Source organism: Plecotus auritus, assembly GCF_963455305.1.
Source record: "Plecotus auritus genome assembly, chromosome: 7".
Classification (NCBI taxonomy): Eukaryota; Metazoa; Chordata; class Mammalia; order Chiroptera; family Vespertilionidae; genus Plecotus; species Plecotus auritus.
The window spans coordinates 107746-134143 of record NC_137774.1 but is presented as its reverse complement, the minus strand read 5'-3'; the positions used below and the strand labels follow the sequence as shown (position 1 = coordinate 134143).

At 55.2% G+C, this 26398-nt stretch overlaps 2 protein-coding genes across 11 annotated transcripts in view; one reads left to right on the top strand and one right to left on the bottom strand.

Moving 5' to 3' along the window:
* Positions 1-2668, top strand: part of TBCD (tubulin folding cofactor D) — a 103187-nt gene extending 100519 nt beyond the window's left edge. Inside the window, exons 37-39 of the mRNA XM_080679833.1 lie at positions 767-876; positions 1850-1934; positions 2417-2668. Coding sequence (XP_080535959.1) covers positions 767-876; positions 1850-1934; positions 2417-2431 — 210 coding nt within the window. The 3' untranslated portion in view covers positions 2432-2668. The remainder of the gene's footprint in view (positions 1-766; positions 877-1849; positions 1935-2416) is intronic.
* A 444-nt stretch (positions 2669-3112) lies between these two features.
* Positions 3113-26398, bottom strand: part of B3GNTL1 (UDP-GlcNAc:betaGal beta-1,3-N-acetylglucosaminyltransferase like 1) — a 28516-nt gene continuing 5230 nt past the window's right edge. For 2 of the 10 annotated variants that reach the window (XM_080681165.1, XM_080681172.1), the window contains 9 exons: positions 22026-22091; positions 17900-17995; positions 12342-12437; positions 10587-10711; positions 6384-6519; positions 6205-6273; positions 5755-5829; positions 4507-4617; positions 3114-3562 (listed from right to left, as the gene is read on the bottom strand). In XM_080681165.1, the coding sequence (XP_080537291.1) occupies positions 4537-4617; positions 5755-5829; positions 6205-6273; positions 6384-6519; positions 10587-10711; positions 12342-12437; positions 17900-17995; positions 22026-22091 (744 nt within the window). In that variant the 3' untranslated portion in view covers positions 3114-3562; positions 4507-4536. Of the gene's footprint in view, positions 3563-4506; positions 4618-5754; positions 5830-6204; positions 6274-6383; positions 6520-10586; positions 10712-12341; positions 12438-12665; positions 14023-17899; positions 17996-22025; positions 22092-22525; positions 22607-26398 lie in introns of those variants that run through there. The other 8 variants (XM_080681167.1, XM_080681174.1, XM_080681169.1 and 5 more) reach the window with 6 other exon arrangements.

Here is a 26398-nt window from a genome sequence, read left to right as displayed (position 1 = left end):
GCCTGGTCCAGGTGGGACGTGCTGCCTTACTCTGCCTCCTGAGACGCAGCGGGGGGGTGGGGGGGGTGTCCTCCACTGAGTGGACCCTCGGGTCTTGGGAGAAGCAGCTGCTGTGTGGCTTTCACGGTCTTTCTTGGGGGAGGGTTCTGCCCTTGAGGGGCAGCAGGTGACGCACAGTGAGGCTCTACCCCCCACATCTATCCTGGACTATCCCCGCTAGGAGGCCCTGGGCAGGGGGGTCCTGGAAGCCCCGCACACCTGAGTGATGCCTTCACCCACTGCAGGGTCAGGCTTCCTAGAAATTGCTGCCTTTGGCTGAAAGATTGCTCTTGAGGGAACCCTCACGTGACCTTTTCCTAAGGGTGAAAGGAGCCCGTACCTCCCAGCAGCACCCATTAGAAAGGCAGGTCTCGGGCCACCCGACCTGCTGGCTTATACCCTGGGGATTGGAGTCCCGGGATTGGAGCCCCGGCTCTGTGAAATGTCACCATAGGGGATCCTGGGACAGAAACAGGTGAGACGTGTCCCTGATGAGGGCAGGTCTTTCATGAGGCATGTCGACAAGAACACGGCCGGCCTGACAGGAGGCCTTGGCTCTTCCTGATGAGGCTCTGGAGGGATCGCAGGGGGCCAGGGGGCCCCGTGCTGTCGTGGGAACGCGTGCGGTCACGGCCAGGTCTCCCAAGTTAGGATCTGAGCTCAGCACGTCCTTCAGGCTTCAGTCGGACTCCGGGGTCCCCCTCCCACTAATGCTCTGCCCAACCAGATCCGCAAGACGACAGCAAGCCAGGTGTACGAGATGCTGCTCACCTATAGCGGCGTGGTGGGCGCGGACGTCCTGGACGAGGTCATGGCTGTGCTCAGCGACACTGCCTGGTGAGTGCCCGGCTCCTCCCCTTCTCAGGATGCGGGCCGTGCCAACCTCCCTTCCTGTCCCACAGTCTCTCCAAAGCCCCCGAAGGGAACGGGGAACGGGAAAAGCGAGGCTCCCAGCCCTCGACGGCCTTGGCTCTGGGTTTGGGGCGGCGGCGGTGGCGGCTGTACCAGGCTTCTCCCTGCTTGTCCTGGGCTCTGCAGCTCAGGCTCTCCCCCTCGCACCCAGAGGGCTGTGCCAGCCACACGCGGAGCAGCAGGGCGCCTCCCGGCTGCTCCGGGGCGACGTTTTCGAAGTGCAGTTATTTTTCTCACACGTGCAAAGTTTAAAAAAATCCTTATTGTTGCAAATATTACTATATATGTGCACGCATGCCCCACCCCACCCCAACCAAGTGCAGTGTTTTTGTAAGTGAAATGGGCTGTTTTTGCTTCTCGGTGGGCGCGATGGACGCTGGTGCACCCAGGTCTGCTGCACGGGGACTGGGCTCCTGCCCAAGCAGCAGTGGGGTGCAGTGTGGGAGGCTCGTCCGACGGGAGGGTGTGCTGTGTGTCCGTGTGGCGTGGCTGGAGCGGGGGCTGCTGTGCGCAGACTTGCCTCAGTGTTGGGCAGAGGGGGAAGGTTCTTCCTGATAATTTAAGCCCTATCTGTTTAAAAAAAAAAAAAAAAATTCCCCAGCCAGGCCAGCGTGGCTCAGTGGTTGAGCGTCGACCTATAAACCAGGTCACGGTTCAATTCCCGGTTAGGGGCACATGTCTGGGTTGCAGGCTCGATCCCCAGTGGGGAGTGTGCAGGAGACAGCCGATCCATGATTCTCTCTCGTCACTGATGTTTCTATCATGTCTCCCTCTCCCTTCCCCTCTCTAAAAATCAATAAAAGCGTATTTTAAAAAATAAAAATGAGGTTTGTGACAGGTTTGACTAAAGCGAGTGGGCCTTTCTTGCAGCTGAAGCCAACCTGTTCTCTCCCCACAGGGACTTGGAGCTCCTGCTCGTAAGAGGCCATCGGAACCGCCTGTGTGACCTCCTCGGGGTGCCCAGACCTCAGCTGGTCCCTAAGGTAACTGCATGTCCCCCTCGGGCAGCACCAGGGACACCTGGGGCCCTTTCCAGGCCCGGTCTCCCAACAGCTCCGACGAGCTACTGTCCTGAGCTCCAGCCTAGACACCTGGGTCCTCCTGGCTTTCAGGACCCCTGGCGGGGGCAGCACCCACATGGCAGTCCCCCCAGGGAGCCTGGTGCAGGTGCAGGGCAGGTGCTGATCTGCCAGCCCCCAGGGGACACTAGGGCAGAGGTGGCAGGAGGAGCGTTGTGACGCTCCTGTCTCCTCGTGTCCAGGCCACGTATCAGCTTCCCAAGTGAATGTGCTTTTTCGTTTTTATTAGGAAAATTTTGCACTCAGATGGGTGTGGTCAGGGAGAACAGGTGTCAGCTCCTGGGACATCTCGGGGAAAGGCCCAAACACAGTTTCCTATGGGAAGCAGGGCCCAGAGGGGGCGGGCGATGGTGCTGGCCGCCCTGACCCTGTCATGTGCTCTGCAGCCTGCTGTCCGCTGAGGCCAGTCCTGGAGCTGAGTAGCGCTTGTGCCGTCTGCTGGGAGGAGCAGCCAGATGCCGCTCAGGATAGGAAACCTGGTGCAGAACCCCGGCCGTCGCTGGAACGTGTGTGGAGGAGTTCGTCACCACGGAGGCGCTCTTTATCACGGGCGTCTGCGCTCTAGTGACCCCGTGTCTGTGCTTTAGTCTGTTTAAACGCGAGTCCACATCTTATAAAATCACATGCTGAGCAGTCTACGTCTGTGTCTGATGCTGTTGTGAGCGAGGGTGAATGGGGGGACAGCCTAACGGGTGGCGTAAACTGGAGGTCAGAGAGAGTCCTAGGGTCCCTCCTGCTCTGCCTGCCCCCCCTGAGTCTAGGTGAGGGGTTTGGAGGGAAGCCCCAGGCTCTTACAACCTACCCTGTAGCCAGAAGCAAGCAAGAGCAAATGATCACCCGAGTGCACCTGAGGGCTGGGAAGGAAGAGGAGCTGGGACCCTCTACAGGAGGGGGAAAGACCAGGAAGGCGCGGCCAGAGCATCCCTGTCTCAGGCTCCACCTGGGGCTGGGGTGAAGGGAGGAACGCCCCCCTGGCCACCCACAGCTCGAACATGGAGCTCCAAACAAGGGGCAGACGAGCAAAACCCACTACCCCTCTGAGAGAAGACTGGCTGGTCCCCACAGAATTAAAAATGTTAAGCTCACATTCCAGAAATTTTTTTAATCAAATCCCAAAAGATACGAAATAGAAAATGAGTTTACCAAGAAGAGCTTCAAGACAAAATGCTCAATGGATTAAACAACCACATGGACACGGCTGAGGAGAACGAGGACAGGAAGACCTGCAGAAACTGTTGGGAGGAACAGCCGGGAAACATGTCGGCCAAGTCGGGAGAAGGGACCTGTGTGTCCCGGGATCTGGGATGCGGACCGTGCAGGCGCCCACACTTGTTGGGAGGCAGCCGTCCTCGACGCAGAAGCCCAGCGGTCCCCACAGGACGGGCTCACCCCTGGGCACACGGCAGCGAAGTGCGAGATGCTGTGCACACGGCGGTGCCCCTGCTGCCCGAATCCCAGCAGCCGTCGAGTCGAGAGGCTGGATACGCTCACCCTCGTGCTGAGACACGACTCCACGTGGCAGAACTGAGTGCCTAAAGGATTCAAGAAAGAGAACAAAGTCAAGCCATCGTAGGACGGGCTCTCCAGCCTGTGGCTGGTTTTCAGTCTCGGCACTGTTGACATGGAGGGCTGAATGGTTCTTTGTTGTGGGGACAGTCCTGTGCGTTGCAGGGAGTTTAGCAAACCCCTTTCCAGGTGTGACGACAAACTGCCTCCTTGTGGATGGACGTCAGCAGCAGGAAAGGATTGAGCGGAAGGTCTCAGATGCGAGGAGGAACGTGGGACCAGGAGACGCCACATTTAGGGAAAAGCTCTTTGGGATTTGTTCTCCTGGCCTGGGTGGGGCTACTGGGAGGGGTGGGGTCCTAGGACTGGGAGGCTGAACGCAGACAATGCCAGACCAGCCATACAACCTCAGCTCCTGCCCAGTGCCTGCAGCAGCCAGTCCATTCCCGGAGTGGGCAGGAGCTGCCAGCTTCCCTAATTTTTGCCCCATTTCCAACTGAGACCAACCAGAGGAAACCAGATGTGCTCCCCTCCCCGCCACAGCCCCTGGCAGGCCCCTGAGCTCCTTGCCCTCTGCTGCCCGATGCCCTGCCACCGAGCGCTGAGCACAGCCGTTCTCGTCGGGCGGTCTGTTTACTTCCACCCGTCTCCTGAGGTCAAGTGCAGTAGCTGCACCCCAGGGTGCTCACCTTGACGGATGAGCTCACGTCCACCCAGACCGGCACTAGATGGCAGTGCCCACACGCAGGCACTCCACGTGGTGACCGTTCTCAGAAGACATGGTGTGTGGGCATGTGTCAGGTGCCTGGTGAAGGTGTGGATCCTACCCAGTCAGAACACCACCACCACCACCACCACCCCCTGTCTCGCAGCCAGGTGAAGGTCTCCCACCTGGGTCTGCCACTCCCATCTGCGGGTTCCCACATGGCCACATGGCTGTCCTTCCCGACTGCCCCCAATCCCTTGTCACCTGCAGGACTCCATGGCTGCTGTGGGTCTGTCAGCTGAAGTGAAGGAAGTCCCGGCCCTCCTGCAGGTGCAGCGACCTCAGGTTGTCCTCAAATGCACCCCCAGTAAGGTCCTGTGGGAGGGAACAGTAGGTCAGGCCCAGCACGGGAGAAGGCCTGGCTGTGCCCACCTGGGCCGTCATGCTTCTCCTGCTGTTACTACTGGGCGCTGCTACACGTATTTAAATGAAAACCACTCTGCTTCTCTCATCATTGATGTTTCTAGCTCTCCCTCTCTGAAATCAATAAAAATATATTTTAAAAACAAATGAAAACCACTCTGCTTGGAAAACATCTGCAATTTCCAAGTTCTGTCCTTCACTTGCTGTCCATGCTCGAACCCCCTCTTCTCTTGTGTTCCCACGCTGCTCCTGAGATGTTACAGGAAAACTGGGCTCTGCCTGGTGTGTGACAGCCCTGGGCATGCGGAGGGGCCAATGGGAAGGAAGGGCTGCTTCTGACTGGGAGGGGCCTTCTGAACAAGACTCCAGTGCAGTTGGACGCTTCCATCAATTGACATAGCCCGTTAAGAGCATGAAAAGGCCAGCCCAGCCAGCATGGCTCTGTGCTTGAGCAGTGACCTATGAACCAGGAGGTCAAGGTTCGATTACCAGTCAGGGCACATGCCCAGGTTGTGGGCTGGATCCTCAGTGTGGGGTGTGCAGGAGGCAGCCGATCAATGGTTCTCTCATCATTGATGTCTCTCTCCTCCCTTCCTCTCTGAAATCAATAAAAAAAATTTTTTTTTTAAAGTGAAAAGGCCAGACAAGCCAACAAAGGGTGATAACCCAGCAGGTAAGGATGGCGTCTACAGCTGTCAGGAGGCACACAGTCCCACAGGTAAAGGGGAGACGCTGCTTAGAAATGTCACAGGAGAGGGACTCCACATGCCCAGTGGATACAGGAAGGGGCTCAGGTTCATGGGTGACCAGACATGCATCTTAAAACCAGTGAGAGCACCGCACCCCCAGCTGGGGAACTAGTTCTGGGCATCCCCTGGCCTGGCCACTTTGTGGGCACCGTCTAGTGACGTGGATGACACGGCACCCCACGGCCCGCTCTTCCACTCCCAGCACTAAACCTGCAGGGACGGTAGGCGGGCATCAAGGGTGTCCTCCCAGCACAGCCTGGGAACCAGCTCCTAAAAGGCTGAGCCGCCTGGTGATCCAGGGCGTGTCCCAGCCCCATGTGCCCCGCAGCCCAGCACTCACCAGCTTCACGCAGATGACGAAGGGCGGGCGGGCGGCTCGGAAGTGCAGGATGGGCACCCGGGGCTTGGGCCTTTCCTGAGAGACAAGAGGGTGCGGGCGTTGCTCCTTCTGCCACCTGAGCACCATACCACTCCCAACTGCACAGCACAGGCTAGACCTGGGACCCACCCACCCTGCCCCAGCCACCTCAGTCGCTGCAGAACCCATCCACCTGGACCTGTGAGCAGGGCTCTCCAGTGAAAAGATGGGGTGGGCACAGGTTACTCTGGGGCCCCCAAACCCCCCAGGAGACTGGGGGCTGTCTGCAGCTGCCTGGGCCCAGGTGGCCTATCCAGTATGGCGTCCTAGAGGTGGGCCAGGCGTGGTGTGGCCACCCGTGCAGGACGCAGGACCCAGGACCCAGCCCCCAGCTCCCAGCCCCCAGCCCAGGGGCGCCAGGGGCCTCCACACCTGAGAGTCCTCGTAGCAGTAAAAGCCCTTCTTGATCTTGTTCTCGTCTACGTCGCAGAAGGCAACCACCTGGGGAGGACATAGGATGCCAGCCTTGGACAGTGCTGCCGGGGGTGGGGGTGGGGGTGAGGGAGGGCGCAGGGAGTGGGTGGGGGGTACCAAGGGAGGGGGGCACCCACCTTGTGCCGCGCCCCTGCTGTAAGGCTGCGGTAGAGCCGGCGACCCTGCTTGCCTGCATTCCAGATGGTGAAGGTTGCCCAGTGTGGCAAAGCCCGCTCTTCCAGGAAGCGTACACGGTGGGTCCAGATGGTGGCCCTGTGGAGGGAGGCTGTGACCCTTCCAGCCCCACCCAGCCTGCCAGGTCCCTCGGTAGATATGCCCTAGTCTTCATCACCTGGGGGAGTGGCTTGGTGGGCGTTACAGAGTGCTGACTCCCTAATCCTAGCCACTTAGCACCTCATTTCAGAAAGAAACGCACAAGCTACACACATGCCAAGCCAATTATACAGCGCGCAGGCCTGGCCACACAACACAGCTTTGCCAACAAGAAAATGAAAGAAGCCCGGCTGGTGTGGTTCAGTGGTTGTCGACCTATGGACCAGGAGGTCAGGGTTTGATTCCCAGTAAGGGCACATGCCCAGGTTGTGGGTTCGATCCCCAGTGAGGGACATGCAGGAGGCGGCCGATCAATGATTCTCTTTCACCACTGATGTTTCTCTCTCCCTTCCTCTCTGAAATCAATTTTCATTTAAAAAATGAAGTTTCTAAGGACAGAAGAACAGTGGACCTCATGCAAGTGAATTCTAGAGAATGTACAGTGTCCTGAGCAAGAAGTCACTTTTAACAATTTTCCTCTTTCAAGTCAGGAATGCGGGTGGGACAGCTCAGTGTCAGGAGGCATTGAGTGGGGCCCTCGGTTCCACGTGTCTGGGTTGGGCAGAAACAGGAAGTGCCCTGGGGTCCCTGTTAGTGGTGGTGGGGGGGCACCCTGGCTCTTGTCTACCCCGCCACAGGCGAGCAGGTGAGAAGGGGCTGCAGACACGGGGCCTCGCCACTTCTGGGACTTGAATTGCTTCTTTCTAACCAGCCCATTTGCTCCCATTTGAGGTACATACTGAATGAGATGCCCACCAGAACGCCCAGTTTCGTGGACATTCACAGGGATATGAAATGGCCCAGACCAGGTCTCTGAGCAGATCAGTGCTGCCAACCAGACACGGCTCAGAGCCTTGGGGATCGGGGTGGCGTAAGCCCACACGGGAAGGCACCAGCCCTGGGGCCGGCGGGAAGAAATACGGGCATTAAACGACCTCCCCGTGTCTCTGGCATCACCTTAGGGTCTCCGGCTGAAAGCACCACACGGGGTGAGCGGACAAGATGGAGAAACTGCCATGGACACACGTGCGTGGGCTCGTCCTGCCCTGGGCCCGTTCCTCTTCCAGAGCCGTTTTCACACGTGCCCTTCCCACCCCTGCCTGCTGGGGACCAGTGTCCTCACCTAAGGGCGGGGCAGTGCAGGGGCCAGTGCACTGGTTTCCCCAAACCTGCAGATGAGCACTTCCAGAACTTTCTGGGGAGGAAGGGCAGTGTCATGGCCAGCCTGCCCTGGGCACAGCAGGCCCGGAGTCGGAACGGGAGGCAGAGATGCCGAGGGGACAAGAGCTCAACTACAGTTAAGCAAAATGCAATTTTCAGAAAAAATGAGCAGAATGCTACCGTTTACGTAACATTTCAAAGAGGTTAAGGGTATTGCATAGAGAGACATTACACACAGTGAACGTGTGAGGAAGTCGAGGGAGTGCTGTGGTGGCCGCTGGGCAGGAGACAGAGCCGGGGGGAGCAGGAGGGGGCAGGGTGGGCCAGGTTTTATTAGAGAGACTTTCCTTCCTACTTTTTGGTGTCTGAAGTACTTCAGTGAAAACCGTTAAATAAGTGACCATTCTCAATTTAATATAAAAAGGACCAGAACTGGCGCCCACTCAAAAGAGGGCTTTTGGGGAGAGAGTCTGAAGGAATCCAGTTCTTGACAAACCTCAGGGCATAATTAAGCCCATTACTCTGGGAGGTTTCCCACTCACAGCGCAAAGACTTTAATCCATACAGAAACTAACATGAGATCACTTCTTTCGTGTTGTGGGTGGCAAAGCCTCATGCTGCAAAATGGGGGTGGGGGTTGGGGGGAGGGTCCCAAAATAAAAAGTATGGCATGCAAACAGGACAAGGATGTGTGTGGTACAGCACTGCTGCCTGGTCCCTCCCCAAGCAGCAGCCACACTGTGGGCTGGAGAGCACTGTGGTCACTGCCAGATGTTTTTAAATTTTAAAGAAGTATAACTTACACAGTGAAGTGCATGAATCTTAAGTGGTATTCCTTCTTTCTGAAATCTGTTAGACTATATCAGAAAACCCATTTAGCTTGGTTTTTCCTTATGGAAAGTTTCAAAATCACAGATCTAATTTTTAATTATTATTTATACTTTAAATATCTCTTGGATCTAGAGTGATGTCTCCTCCTTCATTCCAAATATATTGGTAACCTATATTTTCTTTTAAAAACCAACCTTGCTAGAGATATGTCAATTTTATTGACTTTATTTGGAACAGTTCTTGGTTTTGCTGATTTTTTTTTGGTATTGACTGTCCTTTTTTTTGTGTTTTCTTTCTTTTTTAAATTGATTTTTAGGGAGAGGGAGAAACACCTATGTGAGAGAGAAACAGCGTGCCCCGACTAGGCATCGAACCACCACCCTTTGGTGTAAGGACAATGCGCCAACCAACTGAGCCACGTGGGCCAGGGCCGTGCATTTCAAGTTCACCTTCCTTCACTGTTTGTTCATTTCTCTGTTTCTGTTGACGTTTATTTTGCTATTACTTCAGTAAGTTTTAAAGGTGGAGACTCAAATAATTGCTTAGTATCTTTTCTTATAAGCTTTAAAAGCCATAACATTTTACTAAAAACTCTGCTTTAGCTAAATTCCACAAACATTTTAATTTTCCATCAAATTGAAAATTTTGTGATTTCCTTTGTGATTCTTTTCCCTTGATTGCTCAATTTCCAAGTATTTTGGCTTTTCAAAATGGCTTAATAATTTCTAATTTAATTTTGTGTGGCCATGAAACAGATCCTGCATGATTTCAATTTTAAATTTATTCGGATTGTTTATTTATCCAAAGTATTGCCTGTCTTGCACTTTAGAAGAATGTACACTCTGCAGTTGGGTATCATGCTCCCTCTGTAACTGGCAGGTTGTGTCAAGCTGGTTGATAGAGCTGCTCGTCTTCGGCATCCATACAGACGCCCCATTTCTATCTGTGACTGAGACAGTGTCAGAAACTCTCTCTCTTGGGTTTGTCTGCTTCTCCCTTGATATTGGTGAGGTTCTGCTTCATGCAGCCTGAAGCTGTGACTAGGGAGATACACACGCAGGGCTGTGTCCTAAGAGGGTGCAAATCACACTTGTACTGAGTCAGGTTCATGACAACAAACCCAATGGTGTGTCCCTGAAGCTACGGTGTCAAATGCAGACGTCACCAGGACGAGGACCAGGGCCTGTCCAGCTGTACGTTCTCACATTGAGCAGCACCGCCAGTCAATGCGGACGTCACTGCTGGGACCCACACACAACACGCAAAGTTGGCATTGCACCCGCGTGACTGTGACGTGGCGCCCGTGACCTCAGTGTAAGTGGACATCACACCTCCCAGGACAGAGGGTCCCAGCAAGAAGCCACGTAACTGTCTGACGGGTCCCACACCCTCCAGGGAAAGGACAGTCGGCTCGACTTCCAGAAATGCGAGTGCGGGTCCCTGCCTCACGCTCTTGGTGTGCGGAGGGTCCCTGACGACTGACCTGTCTGGAGTCCCCAAAAGTGAGCAGGAGCATGACAGTGAGGAACGGAGGGACACACCTTGTAATGTGAGGAAAATGTGACACGCACACATATATGTGACACAGACAGAACATAGAGTTCGACCTAAAGAAAGACACACTCCTCCTTTCTCCAACCCACCTGGGCCTGCACCCCTCCTGCCCGTCCCAGCAGCCGGCCTCCCTCGCACACTGGCGCAGAGGCTCAGGCGGCCTTGGAGCTGGGGGACGTGGACTGTGCCTGAAGGGGGAGAAGGGGGAGATGGAGGGGGCTGGCCGCCCTGTGATGCCCAAGTAGGGGTGTGGCTCAACCACTGCCCACCAGAGCCTTCCCTCGGTTGGGGTGAAGGAAGAGGATGCCCTAGCCCCCCTGCAGCCACGGCAGAATGTGCAGGGCCCACTTTGTACGCGTGAATTCCGTCTCAGTTCACCTCACACTGGACTCTGGACCTCAGCTGGCCCCCAGAGTTCACAGCACTCCACCCTGCCCCGCCCTGGCTGGGGACCCGCGTACTCGAGCACGGAGTGCGTGGCGGCGCTGGGGTGGTAGCGGTAGAGGAGCAGGCTCTGGTCCACCCGTCTGACGCCGCCGCCCTTCCTGAGGTGGTTGTAGAAGAGCAGCAGGTCCTCGGGCACGCCCTGCGGGAGAGGAGGATGCTCACCACCACGCACAGCACTGTCCAGTGCTTTCCCCAGGCATCTGGTCCTCAGGCAACGAGGCAGGGAGGCTGCCAGGGCTGCCGGCCACTCAGCCCACCTGGATCCCTGAGGTCACAGCCTGCTGACGACACGCCCAGCTGCCCCAGCCCGCGGCATCGCCGGCAAGAGTGACCACACGAAGCTCTTTAAAGCAAGGAGGAGCTAGAGGGGAGGAGTGTGGCAGCCTGGCCAGGGGGGCAGACACCCCGCCTCCCCCGTCACACGCCTCCCAGCTGACCCTGCAATCCTTGTCGCTGGTTCATTGAGACACGCCCTCCCACGGACGGGCAGGCACTGGGCTCTGACAGGTTCTGCAGGGTTTCCACGGTTCTCCTGTCTTGTGAGACAGGTCCACCTCCCCGAGTCTGGACATGATAAGGAAGGGGCACCCCTCCATCCGCTCACCGGGCTCAACCCAGAGCCAGGGAGTCGGGCCTGCGGCCACCTGCAGGCCAACCTGGGGCTGCCAACCTCCGTGCTGACCAGGGGTGCCGGGTGGGCTCCCTTCGCTTCTAGTTCCAAAGGGAAACAGGGCGTCCACCAGGATCAGAGCTCAGCACCCTCTCTGGCTGGTGCCTGCAGGGCGCGTGGCAGAGCATGAGCTCCTCCCACTCATGTGAATTTGGGACAAACGGCAACACGGACAGTGCCCGATGCCCTAGAACTGTGATTGGTTTGCCTCCAGGACAGAGACAGGGGCCAGGTGATCCGTGTGCCACCAGGCATGGTGGGGCCACAGGCAGGAGGAGCACAGTGGGCTGATCCTGAGGCCGGGGCCGGGCATGGCAGGGGGCTGGGCTGCATCCCAGGCAGCACTTCTGGTGGCCCCTGGGGCCCTGGCTTTTAGGCCTGAGAACCCAGCCCACCTCAGGTTCTGCTCCCCTGACCCTGCAGAGCATGGCTGTGGCTGTGAGAGACTACCCAGCAACCGGGAGGCGGGTCGAGGGTCAGGGGTGAGGCTCCTGTGGGCAACAGGCAGGGGGGATTGCTGGGGGAAGGCAGAGGGATGCTGGGCTGGACCAGGGAGGGGGCAGTCCACGTGGCCCCCATCAGTCAGTGAACTGTCGGCCCAGAGCCAGAAGGACTGTGGCCAAGGTCCCAGGGCGGATGGTGGAGTCTGGCCTGAGTCACTGTCTCCAGACCCCCAGGAGCCCTGTTCCCAGAACCGCTGCCAGCCCCTATACCCATCCCCTCCCCTGCCCAGTGTGGCTGCCTCCCACAGGGCTGCCTCCTCCCACTGTCACCCACCACCCACATCCCAGCTTCCCACAACAGGATGAGGTAACCGGGGCCTGGGCCAGGGCAGGTGTGACACCCTCAGCCTCACACAGAAATCCCTTGCTTGTGGCAAAACAAACACGGTGCCAGGCCCCAGCTGCCCCCTGGAGCTCAGCCGAGCAGCAGAGTGCCGGGGACCATCTTAGAGGCGCTTCCCTGACCCCTGATCCCCAGACTAGGTCGCCTACAAGTGGCAGGGTGGGGGTGGGGGTGGGGGTGGGGTCCCAGTCTGGGGAATGACAGCACCAACCCCAACCCCAGAGGAGGACTCCACAGGGGGACCCACACTTACCTGCCCGCCCTCGTCGAACGGGCCCACGTGAGAAAACCACGCTCGTGAGCAGAACCAGGTGGGCATGACCACAGTTGGGCCATTGGAGGTGAAGACCTAGAACAGTTAACACTGGCAGATCATCGCAGCGCCTGCACCTCACCCCCCAGAGTGTCTTTCAGGGGTGACAGACTGCTCTGCACGTCCTTCCTCTGCAGGTGCAGGCTCATGGGACTTCGCTACGAGATTGAATGTCCAGCCCCCGGCGCAGGGCGGAGGGCAGGAGCCAGGACGTGAGTGGCGGGACCCAGCCCACCTCAGGTTCTGCTCCCGGCGGATGCTCACAGTGTTTGTTAAGGAACCTCCCCCTGCGTTTGATAGATGGTATCGCTTGTCTGAATATCACAGGAAACAGATGAAATAGCATAAAAGGACAGAGATGATGACCAGGAGTTTAGATGAAATGGACAAATTCCTAGAAAGACAAACCATCGAAGGGACTCAAGAGGAAACAGAAAACCTACGTAAATCGGTACAAATAAGAGCCTGAACAGATGTGCCTACGTTGGGGTCCTGCCTAGGCTGCCTGCTGAGTCCTCCTCGCTGTCTCACCAGGGCACACGTTTTCCAGAGAAAAGGAAGAGGACTCGGGGGCTGAGCCCAGGTCCCTGCACACACCCAGTGGCCCTTATACAGGAGGTTTGCTCGGCTCTGTGCTTTCATCTCCAAATCCATCTCTGCAGCTTCCCACTGTGGGAGGGAAGGGACGCAGGAGGGGAGGGAGGCGTTTTTCTGAAGGTGCAACACAGCGGGATGAAAGCGACTGCAGGTCTCCCACATCTACAGCCTCCACAGTCTCCAGATCACACTTAATCGCCCAGAGCACAGCACCTATAATTTCTCAGGGCTGCTTCTTCCCAGACGTTTCTTACAGCATCATATGCTCTCGGTCTCCATGACCCCCACCCCCAATACTACCTGCACAAGACAGAACAGTTTCCAAAGCATTTCGTAATGTTTTCCTCAATCAAAAAAAGAGCAGAGAACAAAGAGAGAGAACTTCTGTCCCAGGGCATTTCTCCACCTCCTGCCTCTCTCCAAGCTTCCAGGCGGGGATGCCAGAGCCCAGGGGCTGTCTCTCTGCTCCCCGCTCGCCCCTCCCCATGGACGGGCACCCACGTCCAGGTCCAGCACACACCCAGCACCATCGGACACAAGCTTGTCTCCACACCCGACGTTCTCTTAAGGGTGATGGGAACGAAAGAATAAAAATGGAACAAAAAAAGCAAAGAAAGCACTTTTGGAGGTGATTTCGTTAAGTCCCGTCAGAGAACAAACTGGCCTGTCCTGGTGGTTCCTTCCAAGCTTTTCTGTGCTCTTGTGTTTCAGGTGGTTCGTTGCTTGTCCAGCTCCTTCCTCCCAGCAGGCGTTACTTCCAGCTCCCCCCTCGCATGCTCAGGTGCAGCCAAGCACCCGGAGGAGCCAGCTCTGCCGCAGCCGGGCCTGAGCAGCCTGAAGGAGCAACAAACCTGGACCAAGAGCTCCCCACTTACTCACTTCAGGAGTCCTGCAGCCATAGCCCCCGGCCGGACCACTGACACTTTGCTGTTGTTTTCCTCACCCAAAGGCATTTTTCCCATTGATTTTTAGAGAGAGTGGACACCAAATAGCCCGGCTGAGCACCAATAAAACTTTATGTACAAAACAGGCGGCAGAACAACCTGCCAACCATGTGTCTATCTGGTAAGGGGTGGGCCTTTGGCTTCAATTTAAATGAAAACTGTTGGATTACTGAGCCTGGAACAGGCCAGCACCCCCCTCTTGTCTCCCCCACTGCTGGAGTCTGTGGGTAAATGAGGTGCAGAAATAGCTCCCAGAATCTCAGGATTCTTGGAGCCCAAAAGAAATAGGACCAAGAGGCATAAATGCTTTTACGCTGATTGTTTTCATTCTTTCATGTTTAGGTAAATAATGGGTAACTGAACCTGTTGCTCAGATGATGACTCAGGCGGACTCGAGCTCCACGCAGGCCCAGCAGAGGGCACTCTCGGCCGCGAGGAGGAACGGGAGAAGTGGCCTGTTGGAAGTTCAGTGTCAAAACCAGGCCCCAGGCCAAACACAGACAGGCGGGCACAAGGCCCAGCCAGCAGCTCCCTCTTCCTGGGTCAGCTTCCCCTATGGCGGACAGAGCCGGGCAGTGGGCTTCACTTAGGGCTGCCCCCCGACTTGTCACCAAAGCCACGCCCTTCCCTCCCGTGAGACTGCTGGGACTTTCTAATCCTTTTCACCTCCTCTTCACTCTCAAGCTGTCACTCCCTGTTTGTGTCACCAACTGAAAAATCAGATTCTCCAGTTTCTTAGAATTTGGTCAACAAGGGCTCCCATGTGAGGCCTTGCGGGCCCAGGCGCTGTTCTGGGAACCCGGGAGTTTGGGGCTCTCCCCTGGTTTTACGCCAACAGAAGGTGCACTTTGCAAAAGTGAAATTGTATGTAGTTCTCAAACCTTAAAAGTCTATCCCAAGATGTTTCAGATGCAGAACAAACGGGAACAAGCTCCCTATGCCACCGGCAAACCTGGCGTGGTCCCCGAGGAAGGCGCAGAAGGACGCGTGGACGCGGCAGACACCGTGAACTGCTTTTAGGAAGAGAAAGCACGGACTACCGGCTGTGCACGCACTCGGTGTTTATTCACAAAGGAGAAGCCCGAAGTCAGAGTACGAGCAGGTAGAGAACTTCGTAGGCCTCATTAGCTGTGACTCTGCAGGAAGTGATATGGTTCTTCCAGAGAAAGAGAAAGTTTACATGACTCATTTCCAGATTTCGGTGGCTCATTATCCCTATTTCTAAATTCTCATTTGTTGGAAGACTATCTTTAGATAGATAACAAGTTTTCCAGAATTCTGACATTTAACACCCACATAGCAACAAGAATAAACTTTGATGTGAAATCCAAAACCTATGGCTTCTGGATTTAATGAAGGCACGGCCATTAAGAGTAAGTTTCCTTTCTCGGTAGCGTTTGGGGAAGCTGGTAAGCACTCTATTGCACCAGGTGAAACGTCGCTAGTTCATATGCGCCTGCACCACACACACCGCCTAGGACACTCCCATTAAGAGAGAGAGCGAAGACAACGGCACAGCTGCACCATTGTCAGAGCACATCAGATTTTAAATCTCATAAATGCCGATTGGTTAGAATTAGGTAAAAACCACTGAGCTCAAAGGACACACTTTTTAGGAAAAGACACATGGAGATCAAAGAAGAGTGAAATGTCCTGCTTTTACACAAAACAGCAGGTTCCAGCCATCGTGCTATGGACACTGCCAGAACCGTGGGACCGACTGTGGGATGTCACCCATGCACGCTGCAAGGTGCCATAGAGCAGTCGGCCCAAGGCTCTGGGTGTTGTGCTTAAACCCTCGCATTTTACGGAAGTAAAACAGGGCCACAGAGGTCACCCAGCTGATGGAAGGCCTGGGGCCTTGAGGGCGGCAACCCGGCCACGGTTCCCGCTCCATTCTGACTGGAAACGCCCAACAGGATGGAAACACCAGTGCCCTCTCAGCAGGCCCCCTGCTGACAGACCTGCAGTGTGGCCTCAGCCCTTGACCTCAGGGCCAGGACATCGGAGAGACCTTCCAGGGCCAGCCCGCCTGTCTCCCCACCATCACCAGCTGCTGACCCCCAAGGTGAGCTGGACTCTCGCCTCCACCCTGTTGGCACCGTACCCACTCAAGAGCATCCTCTCAAACTCTCTTCTCTCCTGGGTCCTCCTCGGCAGCTGATCACCATGGCCAGCCGTCTGGGACCAGGTGACCAGTCCTGATGAGGTGAAACACCATGCCCAGAGCCCTAGGATAGCCCCCAGGCGGAGTCTGAGCCCAGCCTGGTCCACGTGGGCTGGGAGCCTTCGTGGTGGAGCTGCCCTGCCATCTGCAAGGACGTGCTGTCAGGTCGAGGAGTACGAGGAGGGTGTCTATGCTGTGGCCTGGAGCCCACGCGGCAGCCCTAACCCCCAAGGGGACTATATGTAGGAGGTGACTGTAAGGTAGGGCCCTGACCCAAGGTGTTCTCACAAGAAGAGGAAAGATGCTGGGAGTGAGCGCAGAAGGGATTGTGTAGAACAGACTGTGAACACGGAAAGACCCACTTGGTGGCGTCCGCCTGATGAAATCCTGGTTTTCTGTAACTAACGGTTGAGAAATGACTTCATTAAGAAATACTGTCTTCGCCCTAACCGGTTTGGCTCAGTGGATAGAGCGTCGGCCTGCGGACTCAAGGGTCCCAGGTTCGATTCCGGTCAAGGGCATGTACCTTGGTTGCGGGCACATCCCCAGTGGGGGGTGTGCAGGAGGCAGCTGATTGATGTTTCTCTCTCATCGATGTTTCTAACTCTCTATCCCTCTCCCTTCCTCTCTGTAAAAAATCAATAAAAAATATATTAAAAAAAAAAAAAGAAATACTGTTTTCAATTTATCTTGAGAAACTTCAGACTTTAAGCTCCCCCAACCTGCTAAAGAAAACACCACGACGAGCACTATACGTAATTGTTTCTATGATGCTGATAGGGAAGGCTTCCTGCCAGCCCTCAGCCCGGACCTTGTATTTCTGGCTGAGAAGGTGCCTGCTGCGTTTAAATTACACCCCTGTGCTTAGTTACAGTTTTTGCCTGAGTCTCATTTTACCAGAAAATCAAACAGGTCAGAAGTCCGACTCCCTGGGTGACCTGCCAGCCCGCCCGCTCCGGCAGCACCGAGTGCCCGACGACCACGGCCCTGGCAGCTCTTGCCAGGTCTCCTGTGCTCCTTTGTTCAGAAAAACAGAACAAGAACCCGTGAGTGCATGTCCTGAGGGTGCGAGCACGACGGGCCCGTCCCGGAGTCGTGCGCCCCGCAGCCCCTCCCGGCAGAGAAAGGGCCAGGGCGCTGGTGCTGTCACCAGGGCACGCTCCGCATCACCGTGACTCGGGGAGGAGCTCTAATCTAAGGAGCAAATTGTCATACAAGTCATCCCTTTCACCAAGTTGCAAAATTCAGTTTAGAAAAAAAGCATTTTTCACATGGCAGGGTCACGGGAATCGCTGTGTGAGCTACATGCTAGCATCGGCCCCCACCACACGGGCAGGGGTACCTTTCCAGGCTTCTGGAGCCACGTCCTGGGGGTGGGGTGGCTGCCCCCCTCCCGCCAGCCGACCCCGGCGGCCCCACACCCCTCACAGGTGGTTTCCAGTTTGATTCCAACCCAGGCCTCTTTGCAGCTCAGAGCCAGGCCTGACCCCCTGCAGGGCAGCCCCACCCAGATGCTGCACCTCAGCTTCCAGCCCCAGCCCCTGCAGTGTGTCCATCTGACGCCCTCCACCTGCCTAAAGCTCGGCCCTGCCCAGCCACAGCCTGCGCTCCATCCACTCCCAGGCTCCTGCCCTCTGGCTCCTCTGAAATGCTCCCCTTGCCCCAGTGAGCGCTGGCACACCCTGGGGGTGGGCAAACAGGTGCTAAAGGATGAACCGAGCCCCGGCTCCCAGCACAAGCGGCGTGCTCTCCAGGGTGTGTGGCCAGCTCCCAGCCTGGGCAACAAGTACCTGAGTGAGCAGCTGCTCAGGCGCCAGCTGGTTGATCCAGCGCGTGTACCGCTCCGTGGAGTTAGGGGGCTCTCTCCTCACTTGGCAGCCTATGATCTGTGAAGCGGAAGAGAGTCTCTGTGAGTTCCTGGGTGCACACACCTGGGTGTCTACCTCTCACCTGGCACCAGCTGGCACCGCTGGGCTGGGTTAGGGAGAGCTTCTGGGAACAAGGGAGGAGGGACGCGGGTTCTGTGGACGGACCCTGCTGCTCCGCCCATAGCCCTGTGCACGCGAGGCGGCCTGTGTCTTCTCGGGTGACGGCACACAGGGGCCGCACACCAAGGATGTCACCCTCTGCGAGACTTTGATGCTCCAGGGCAGAGGCCGTGTGCTCACTACAAGGCATGCGCTGGCTCATCTGTAGCCGGTGGTGACGGTCCTTGCTTCTGCTCCACATGGCGCTACAAAGACAGAAGTGCCCAGCATCCCCCTCGAGGCGGGGAAATCTCTTGGCAGGTTGTTCTGCTGCCTGTTTTGTACATAAAGTTTTATTGGTGCACCTGAGCACGTGAGCGGGGAGCAGGATGTTCACGAGCTCGTTGCTCGTACCGAGCTCCCTGGGAACTTGCTGACCTCAGAAACGTCCCACCAAGGGTCCATCTGTCCCAAAAGCCGTCAACACGGGCTGGAAATGCTCCAGGATGCTGCCCTCCTTGGCAAGGTGTCCCTGCACCCCAGCTCCGGCCCCACAGCTGATCTCTGCTCGGAAAGGTTCAGTACGTGCTGGACAAATGCCACAGTGGGGCTGCCTGGTGACGCCCACAAGTCCTGCAGACTGTGCAACTGCACCCTTTGTGGACGCCGCCACAGGGCCTTGCCTTCACAATGAAGTGGTTTTCTTGTAACCTGCTTTCAGAAAACAGTGGCCAAGGGCAAGCATACACTTAGCATTCATTTCATTCTTTCCGAACTAAATATATGATATAATCGACAAAACCACCAATCAGCAACTGCAAATTAAGATTCTGTAGGTCATGATTAAAAAAAAAAAAAAAATCCAACCCCACAGTAATGAGCTCTCTAAAGCTGCTTTGTTCTGATGCAGCCAGACGGTGAGGACATCCCTGTCTCCAATGAAAACCTGCAAGGCAGGCACTGGCCCCACAGAGAGGCACCAGCCGCCGGCCAGGAGCATTCGCAAGAGGAGGCAGAGTTCCTCTTGAGTGTGAACTTGAGTAGAGATGGCGAGCACGAAAAGCTTAGCCTTGAACTTTGTCAAAAAGCAGACCAAGGCAGTTTAATAGCATGAGAAACAGACACAGTCTGCCTTTTTCTAAATTCCTTGCGTATCCCCAGACATCGTGGTCCATCTGAGTCTTGCCTGCAGGACTGCGCAAAATAATTTCATCAAGGAGCTGATCATGTTTGATTGTTTTCAGTATGAAAATGAAAAAGGTGGACAGCAACGTATGTGAAAGCAGCTCGCTCTCGAGAGCACCCACACTGGTGCCAGGGGCTGTAGCAGCTTCTACTGGGCCACGTTCCAATGCTAGGAACTGCTGTGTGGCAGACACTCGGAAGGAAGACACGGCATCCCCCATGAGGACGGCTCACCCAACTGCTCAAACACAGCGTCCTCCTTGCGGGGCGGGGCCGTGCCTGTGACTGTCGCAGGGTCACACGGTTAGCATGGACAGGCAGAAGCAGTGAGCTTGGCCGTCAGTGCAATTTAAACTCTGGAAAAGCTGGGCTGCTCCTCTGGAGTCGTGCCACCTGTAATTCCGTCACACCTGTCAGACCTGAGAGAAACGTCTGCAAACCTGCCCCTGCACTGCCCTGTAGACAACCTGTGAGCAGAAGTCCATCCAGGACTTCTTCCCACTCCTCTTCCTCTTCCCAGCAAAGGAGTGAGACCACAGCGTCTTGCTTGTGCATCTAATCTCTCCTTTCACGTCACTGGGAAATCTCGCCAACATTGCTGGAGGTCAGTCTACTGACCCCACGGAGGAATCCAATGATGCCTGATGACCAGGGCCTGAAGGTTGCAGGTCCAACCCACTGTCCAGAGCTGGACGACGTTCCCACGTGGCTCCTAGAAGCAGTGACTGTCCCAACGCTGTGTCCAAGCATGTTTTCTGACTTCTTTCCCAACCAGGAAGTGGTGAGACATTAAATCTTCAGTGACTGTGGACATCCACAAAGCCTCTGTGGAGGCTGAGCCCACCTCTGCACCGTGCACGCACCCCGCCCTATGCACACTGCGCTCTCAGACCCCTTGGCTTGTGACCTTCTCAGGATCTGGTGGGGGTCACAGAGCCCCACCAGGCGCCTGTAGCTCCTGCGAAGGGTCCCCTTCCCCCCTCGGCTTCCACCCCTAGAGACGTCCTCCCAGCTCCGTCTCCCACCCTCGCGCTCTGGCTCCAGGTGCAGCCTCTGCGCTGTCCCCGTCGGGCTTGTGTGCGCTCAGGAGGCTGCTGCCGACAGTTCTTCACACCCTGTCTGGGTGCTGCTGGGAAGGGTGTGGCAGACGTGACTGGAGGCCATGGCGGCGGACTCTGGGTGAGGAAGGTCGTCTCGGGTGGCATGCTGCCGACTCCATCAGGTAGGTGTCCCACGCACGAGGAAGCTGTGGCCACATGAGGTTCCTGGGGCCGACGACCCCTGCAGCAACGACACCTCGCGGGCACCGGACGGGCTGGAAGCTGCCATGGGGAAGCCTGACCCCCAAGCCAGGGCACACAACTAACATCCAAGCATTGACTAGATACAAGTGTTTTTATTTGAGACACAAAACAAATGGAGACAGGATCCCTGCGCCCTGTAAACCCCCGTCCAACAGGTGGGCCCGGGCGGTGTAGGTGCACACGGGCGGGCACAGCATGGGGCAGGGGCATCACAGGGGATACAGAGTGACTGCATGGGGCTGCGTCCTGCAGGTGGAGTCCAGGCCTCCAGGCAGAAGGGGCTGGCAGGGCCACGCAGGGGAAGCTGTGAAGAAACACGCTTGCGTCCCCACAGAGCCCGAGGCAGAGCAGCACGTGAGGCCAGGGCAGTGGGCACCGCCATCACTGACCTGCTACACTGGAGCTCCGGACCTGTTCTTTCCAGGCCAGGGCCGGGGCGGGGGGGCGGGGCGGGGGGGGGGGGGGAGAGCGCGGGCGCGCGCATGTCAGCGCCAGGGTCGGATGCCCTCCATAGTGGGAGGACCAGCACACTCAGCGAGGAGCACAGGAGGGAGTATCTGAGGACTAGACAGGGCCTCGGCCACCTCCCCACGCAGGGCTCCTATGGAGAGATGAGAAGGGGCCCCCGCGAGTGCCAGGAAGATGGTCCTAGAGAGGCCTGGCTCTGGGGCCGACAGGGAAGCTGCTCTGAAGAGAACACGACTGAGTTACCGGTGGGAGAGGGACTGCTAAGCACTGTGGTGACACAGGAAGCTCTCAGCCTGTGCGTTCATGTCCAAGGGGCACAGCTTCAAAGATGCTGATTCAAACAGAACAGAACAAAATCCAGAGACCCTCTGTACCCACCAGAAGGCAGCAAGTGCCACCCAAAGAGGAGGCATGTCCTCCTTCACAGGAAAACACCGCAGGGTCTGCAGACGCCTCACAGATGCCCTGGGAGGGCAATCCCACTGTGACCCGGCCTTCCACCCAGGAGGACTCGGAGCTGAAAGGCTGTGAAGCTCAGTGAGCACAGCTGACCCGACTCCAAGGGTTTTGCTCGAGGCCGTGATTCTGCATGTGTCTCAGGAGAGCCACCCAGGCAAGAGCCTGCACCTGTGTCCGGTGGGGCCTCACTCCTACAGGCAACGTGACCCCTTCACAGACACCTCTGAATGTGCCAGGTAAGTATACGCAGGTCACATGAATTATTTTTCAAACTGTGCCCTTGTTATAACAATTACTGTCACTATCTTCCCATTTCCCCCCAAGACAACACCAGGGGTATCATAAACACTGCCTGTGAGAAATGGCACGTTAGGTGTTTGTGTGTGAACTTCTTGTGGTTTTAGCCAAATGAAGTGTTATCAGGAATAAGCAGGTCTCTCCTTAACAAGAAAAATACACAAATGAAAGAAAAAAGCTGTGGTGACAATCTCATCAGAGGCAGTGAAAACACAGAACCAGAGGTCAGCACTCACGCTTGTTGGGTGCCCGACGGCGGCTTCGAGCTGCAGCCTCACCCTCTGCGGCATCATCACATCGTCCTGCAGGGAGGAGCCCACGTTAACTCACGGGAAGCCACAGACACGAAAGGAAGAGGCAGGCAGCCCACAGCAAAGCGGGCAACAGACCAGACAGGCAGTTCAGACCCTGCCCAGTGGACCGGCACTGACCCAGCCACAGCCTGCAACTCTTGCACGCTGCACAGGCAACAGGCGAGCTGGCTGCACGGGCGACCTGGCTGCATGGGCGAGCTGGCCGTGGCGGGCAGCTGGGGAGGGATGACTGCAGAGGGACACTGTGCTGAGGGACAGGCTCACGGTGGGGTAGGGGAGTGAGCACTTAAAACACAGTGTCAAGCTTTTCCACCCTGGCATAGTACCTTCTTCTGTCTCAGGGCGTCCCGTGCTCCTCCAGCTTTTAGAAAGGAACTTAGTTTTATGAAGAGTGTATATGAGAAAACCTACAGCAAACATACTCAATAGGGAAAAGTTCCAGCTCTCCATCTTGAGACGGTGAAGGAGACCAGAATGGCCATGCTCACGGTTTTAACAAATTACTGAGACTTAAGTCAAGAAAAAGAAATACAAGACCCAGGGTTAGAAAGAGGAAGATTGTGTACATAAGCAATTCAAGAAAATCTACAGAGAAATATTAGAATTAAAAGTGAATTTAGCAAGGTTTCTGGAGACAAGATTAAGTTCAATTAATTTTTTTACAGCTACAAAGTTTTTTAAAATGATGCCACTTATAACAGTATCAAAAAAATCAAATAACTCTCATATATTGCTGGTGAGAATGTAAGAAGGTGCAGCCACTTTGGAAAACATTCTGGCTGTTCCTCAAAGTGCCACAGAGTTACTGTGCCACCAGCAATTCCATCCGCCCACACACCTCAGAGTGGAAAGCATCTGCCCACACAAACTCTCGTACAGGTGGTCCCGCCGCCTTGTCCATCACAGCCAGGAAGTGGGAACCACTGAACGTTCATCCCTGGTAAATGGATAAATAGCCTGTCCAAACCCTGGCGACGTTCTCAGCAGCAGGACTGAAGTATGACACAGCAAAAGCCGCCAACCACAAGAGCACATGTGAGCCGTCCCATGTACATGGAGCTCTAAACAGGTCCTCAACTGGTGATCCACAGACCACGTTGTAGTTGTAGGAGGACCGAGGGGGCGGGAGCTAGCAGGAAGGCTCTATGTACCCTGAGGCGGGGACCTGGGCCACCTGGAGCCAAGGCCACCACCTTTTCCCACACCTCTGCCAGGTGAGCGTGGCCTGCACTCACCCATGAGCACCTAAGGGGACCCGGGAAGCAGAGTGAGGCGGCAGCCCAGAGCTGCTGGAGGAGAAAACGGGAAGGGGGTCTCCACGCTGCCCGAGCTGACAACAGAGAGTCTCACCCTAAAAGCAGCGGCAATATCGTCACGTGGGAGCCACAGCTCCCAGTGAATACATAAACTGGAAGGTCGGACTGTGACATGAACAGGCAAAATTACAAAGAAAGAGACAATGGTGGGAAAGGAGCAGATGCAAGACCTAACACTCACACGCAAGAACCCCAAGAGCAAAAAAACAAGATAAACAGGGAAGAAATGAAGAACTAATATAGAAAAATTTATCTTATTTGAGAAAACCTTGAGTCTGCACTTCAAAAGAGCTCACCCAATTCCAGGAATACAGAAAAAATCTTATAAATCTTCAGTAACAAACATAACTTGAAAACCAGCAAATCCCAACGGATACAGAAAAAGTATCTGACAAAAAGCCCAACACATGTTCACGGTAAAAGCTCTGAGCAGGGCAGGAACACAGCGAGGCGGAGCCTGCAGCCAGCGCAGCGCTGAGGGAGAGTGGACGCTTTCCACTGAGACAGCGGGAGGCAAGAATGTGTGCGCCTGTCAGCGCCGCGCCAGCAGGCGAGAGAGGTCAGGAAGGAAGAAGCCAGCTGTCCCCAGGGCAGGTGGCAGTGGGGCACCTGGAGAACCCTCACTGGTGGGGAGCGCTGCAGGACCACAGGATGGGAGACCAGCACACAGAGAGCCACATCTCCATGTAAGCACAGTCACATGTGGGCACAAATGAAACAGTGTCCACTTACAACTGCTCCAAAGAAGCTGAGACAGACATGTTGGCGCAAACGGAACGAAGCACACACGCATGTGGCCCGATGTCCTTCTGCGCAGGAGGCACACAGGTGCTGGGAGGCGGACACAATGCTAGCCGAGCGCCGAGTTCTTTGCAACTTTTCTCTAAGTTTGAAAAGGAAAAGTGGGGAAAAGATGCAAACATGTTACGAGAAAAGGAAACGGGCAAGGCTGTCAACATAGACAGTGCTCGGTGCAATCTGAAACCAGGACACAGTGAGGCCGCTCGCTCCATTCGCCCGCCAGCACTGCAGAACCTGCAGTCCCAGTGCTGGAGAGGCCCTGCCCCCAGGCCACCACCCATGGCCCCTGCAGTAGTGTCCCCACGGCCTGGGATCCACATCTGGGTGTGACCCCAAGAGGACGTCTCCCACATGGACAACGAATGTGATACAGGCATGTTCACAGCGCATTTTCCACAAGAGCAAAGGTGTAGAAATAGCCCGACGGCCCATCGACAGGAGAAGGGGTGAGTCCATGATGGTGTGTGCTCAGGGGGATGTTGTACAGCAGGCAGAGGGAATGAAGTGCCCACAACAGACAAACAGAACAGAAGGGAAGCCTGGGCATAAACCCACACTGACACGGCCAATGGACTTTCAACATAGGCATCGGGCGGTTCACGTGAGAAAAGTCTCCTCAGCCAGCGGTGCTGCCACCGAGCACCACAACAAACGGCCGCTTCCGAGCCCACACCACCCACAGAAATCAGTGGGACGTGGACAACAGATTAAATAACACCTAAAGGCTACAAGCTACTGGCAGAAAACTAAGAGAATAACTTCTCCTTTGGGGCAAGCAGAGATTTCTTAGGAAATAAATTAACTCTAAAAGGAAAAAATTATTAAATTTGACTTCATCAAAATGTAAAACTGCTCATCAAAAGACACCACTAAACTATGAAAAGTCAGGCCACATCCTGGGAGCAAATACTCACAGTATGTGCACCTGACAAAGGACCAGGATCCCAAACACAGAACAAACTTTCCTAACTAACAGGAAGGGAAGCCAATTTAAAAAAATAGGCAAAATATCTGAATAGGCATTTCACAAAATAATGGCCAATAAGCCATGAAAAGGTGCCCAACATCACGATCTACCAGGGGAATGTAATTAAAACTGCAGTGAGACACACGTCACGTCTGTTCAAGTGGCTGAAACTACACCGATAGCAGTGGGGCAGGTGAGGAGGTGGGCTGGTTGGACAGCAGGAGAGTATAGAAATAAATAAGTTGTGGTCTATTCATACAAAGGATAATAACAACCAAGAATGAACCACCAACACACAAATATCACGGGTGACCACTATGCTGAGTGAAGAGCTAAAAACAACAGCACATACTACACGGTTCCTCCAATGTACTCGAGAACAGGCAGCCCCAGCAATGTGGAGTGATGGGATGGTCTCGATCTTGACTGGGGGATCTTAGTTATGTAGTGAATACAGCTGTCAAAACTCATCAAACTGTCATTTTGTACAATTTTCCCATTAAAATTTTGTGTATCATCATATATAAATTTCACCTCAGTTTTTAAAAACTGAATAACTATGACATGCAACAAAATAGATGAATCTTAACAAAAGAAGTTTTAAATGTCCAAAATATTATATACAGCCCGATTCTCTTTTTATAAAGTTAAAAACAACTAAAATTTTTTAAAATTAAGTTCTTCAGGTTTGTAGAGAGACAGGGCATGTGGCTGGGGGGCAGGTCACAGGAGAGGGAGGCAGGCGCTGATGTGGTCAGGGGACTGAGTGGGCTCTCAATCTGGGCGGCAGGTCCACGGGTCCTCATAATGTTATCAAGATAAACATGCAACACAGTCATGCAACAGAAACAGACATAAAACGGAGCTGGCACCAGGACAGATGAGACTGTTCTGAACCAAGAACATGACTGACTCAAGTCTGTGCTCCTGAGACCTCAAGTTAAAAAGAAGGAAATCACCACAGAAACTAGAAAATTGGAACAATACTAGGATGCCATGTTCAGAAACTATAGGACCCTTACAGTGATCCTGAGAAAACCAAACTTATTTACATTCTTCATTGACTTACTTCAAATGAACCCTGAGAGCAACTCAACCTCCCACTGTCCAACCGACGCCCACCCCGCAGCCTCTGCAGACGGTCTTGTGACAGCTCCCCACCATCTCCAATGCCCAGAGCAGAATCTGAAAGATGACGGAACGAGAGGGGT